This window comes from Pteropus alecto, unplaced genomic scaffold (assembly GCF_000325575.1).
Source record: "Pteropus alecto unplaced genomic scaffold, ASM32557v1 scaffold8, whole genome shotgun sequence".
NCBI lineage: Eukaryota > Metazoa > Chordata > Mammalia > Chiroptera > Pteropodidae > Pteropus > Pteropus alecto.
Genome location: NW_006494609.1, coordinates 24798153 through 24799802, shown reverse-complemented (window position 1 = coordinate 24799802; position 1650 = coordinate 24798153). Strand labels below are relative to the sequence as shown.

The window sequence follows — 1650 nt, the reverse complement described above, 5'->3', positions numbered from 1 at the left end:
CGGGGACAGGGTTGGGGAGGGGCGCACGGGGACGGGGCAGGCGGCTCACTCACCTCGTCCGACACCTTAAACCTGCGCAGCAGAGCCACCACTTTCTGCTTGAAGTTCTGTTGCTGCAGGACAGTGGACGGCCAGTGTCACACGGCAGCCGCCCCGCGGGAGGGCTGCGAGTTCTCGCGGGGGGCGGGAGGCGCGGCTCAGACGGGGCCCTCGGACGCTTAACCACCACGAGCGTCCTCACGGGTGTTTTGAGCCGCGGCTGGGGTCAGACTCAGAAGCCCACGCGAGGGCCTGGCCCAGGGGACCAGAGAGGCCGGGGGCCGCTCCTCGGCTCTCCCAGAAGCCTTGGGGTAAACGCGACCTTCCTGGGTCACCGCCCCCCCACAGGACGTGGGGGTGTCACGGGTGGTGGGGACGCAGTAAAGAGCCCAGCTGCGTCTGCTGCCGGTGCCGCCCTGGGCCACTGGCTTCTGAGCCACGGTAGGGTGGGCAGAAGCGGGGAGCCCTCCGAAAGCAGCTCCCCGGAGGCTCAGGCAGGAGCCGCCAGGGCCGTGGGGGCTGCTTCGCGGGGCAGACGCTCCCTGTCCGGGGCTGCCGGGGGAGGGGGTGGTGGTTTCTGGGCTGTGCCCGTGGCCAGCATCACCAGGGCCTCCCTGGCCACCCACCCAGCATGCTGGCCTGGTCTGGCGCAGTGGCCAGCTCTCAGGGAGCAGCTGTGAGCTGTCCGAGGAGCTCTGGCGCCCAGAGGGAGGCCTCGTGTGACGGGCTGAGGCTTCCGCCTGGGGCATTCCGCCTGGAGAAGCCTGACAGCCCGACCCAGGCCCCTGGGCCACCATGCCTGGCGGGCTGGAGGCAGAACAGACACCGAGGCCGGCTCTGCACAGGGCACGTCTGGCATGGTGGGGATGGGACAGCCTCCACCTCTGCTCTGAAAGTGACCTGGGCAGGAAGGCGGCCACCTTGCTTGGTCCGCTGACCTCTGGGACAGTGGCAGTGGCCTGGGGTTGGAACGGGGATGCCCCGCCTGGCTCTAGCTAACAGTGGCCAAGCGCCTCGCGGCCCCACCTCCCGCTGTCTCTAGGGGCAGAGGCGGCGGCTAGGCGAGGCCCAGGGCGGACACCCCACGCCCACCCTCCCCCGTGCTGGCGACGCTGGACCACCGACCCTGGTCATGGACGCCGCCCGCACGGCCGAGCACCGCGGCTTCCGGGGCTTGCCCACGTCGAAGTCGTCCTCGTCCAGGTCCTGCGGGGGACACACGCCTGAGGCCGGCCCCACGGGACAGCACCTCCCCGGGTGGATCGTGGGGCGGCCCCCCCCAAGGGCTGACAGGGCGGTTTCCCGGAGGACCTGTCGGGAATCGGGGCACCACCTCGGGGCCCGGCTCCCAGCCCCCACCCCGTGCCACCGCTGGTGACGGCAGCTCTGGAGGGTCGCGGGCTGGCCGCTGGGGGCCTCGGCGCAGCTGGCGCAGCTGAGGGGCCCGCCAGGCGCTACCTGGCCCTGCGCGGCGTCGTCGCTGGCCTCCTGCTCGGAGGAGAAGCTCTCGTACTCCTCCTCGGAGTAGTTATCTGCGGGGTGAGCACACGGAAGGGGCAGCCCCTCCAGATTCCGACCGGTGTCCCGGCAACGAGGCAGCAACCCGAGGGG

At 71.5% G+C, this 1650-nt stretch overlaps 1 protein-coding gene across 1 annotated transcript in view; it reads right to left on the bottom strand.

Moving 5' to 3' along the window:
- PACS2 (phosphofurin acidic cluster sorting protein 2) overlaps positions 1 to 1650 on the bottom strand; it is a 52962-nt gene that overhangs the window by 17516 nt on the left and 33796 nt on the right. Inside the window, exons 7-9 of the mRNA XM_025042133.1 lie at positions 1498 to 1571; positions 1165 to 1245; positions 54 to 113 (exon numbers count right to left, since the gene is read on the bottom strand). Coding sequence (XP_024897901.1) covers positions 54 to 113; positions 1165 to 1245; positions 1498 to 1571 — 215 coding nt within the window. The remainder of the gene's footprint in view (positions 1 to 53; positions 114 to 1164; positions 1246 to 1497; positions 1572 to 1650) is intronic.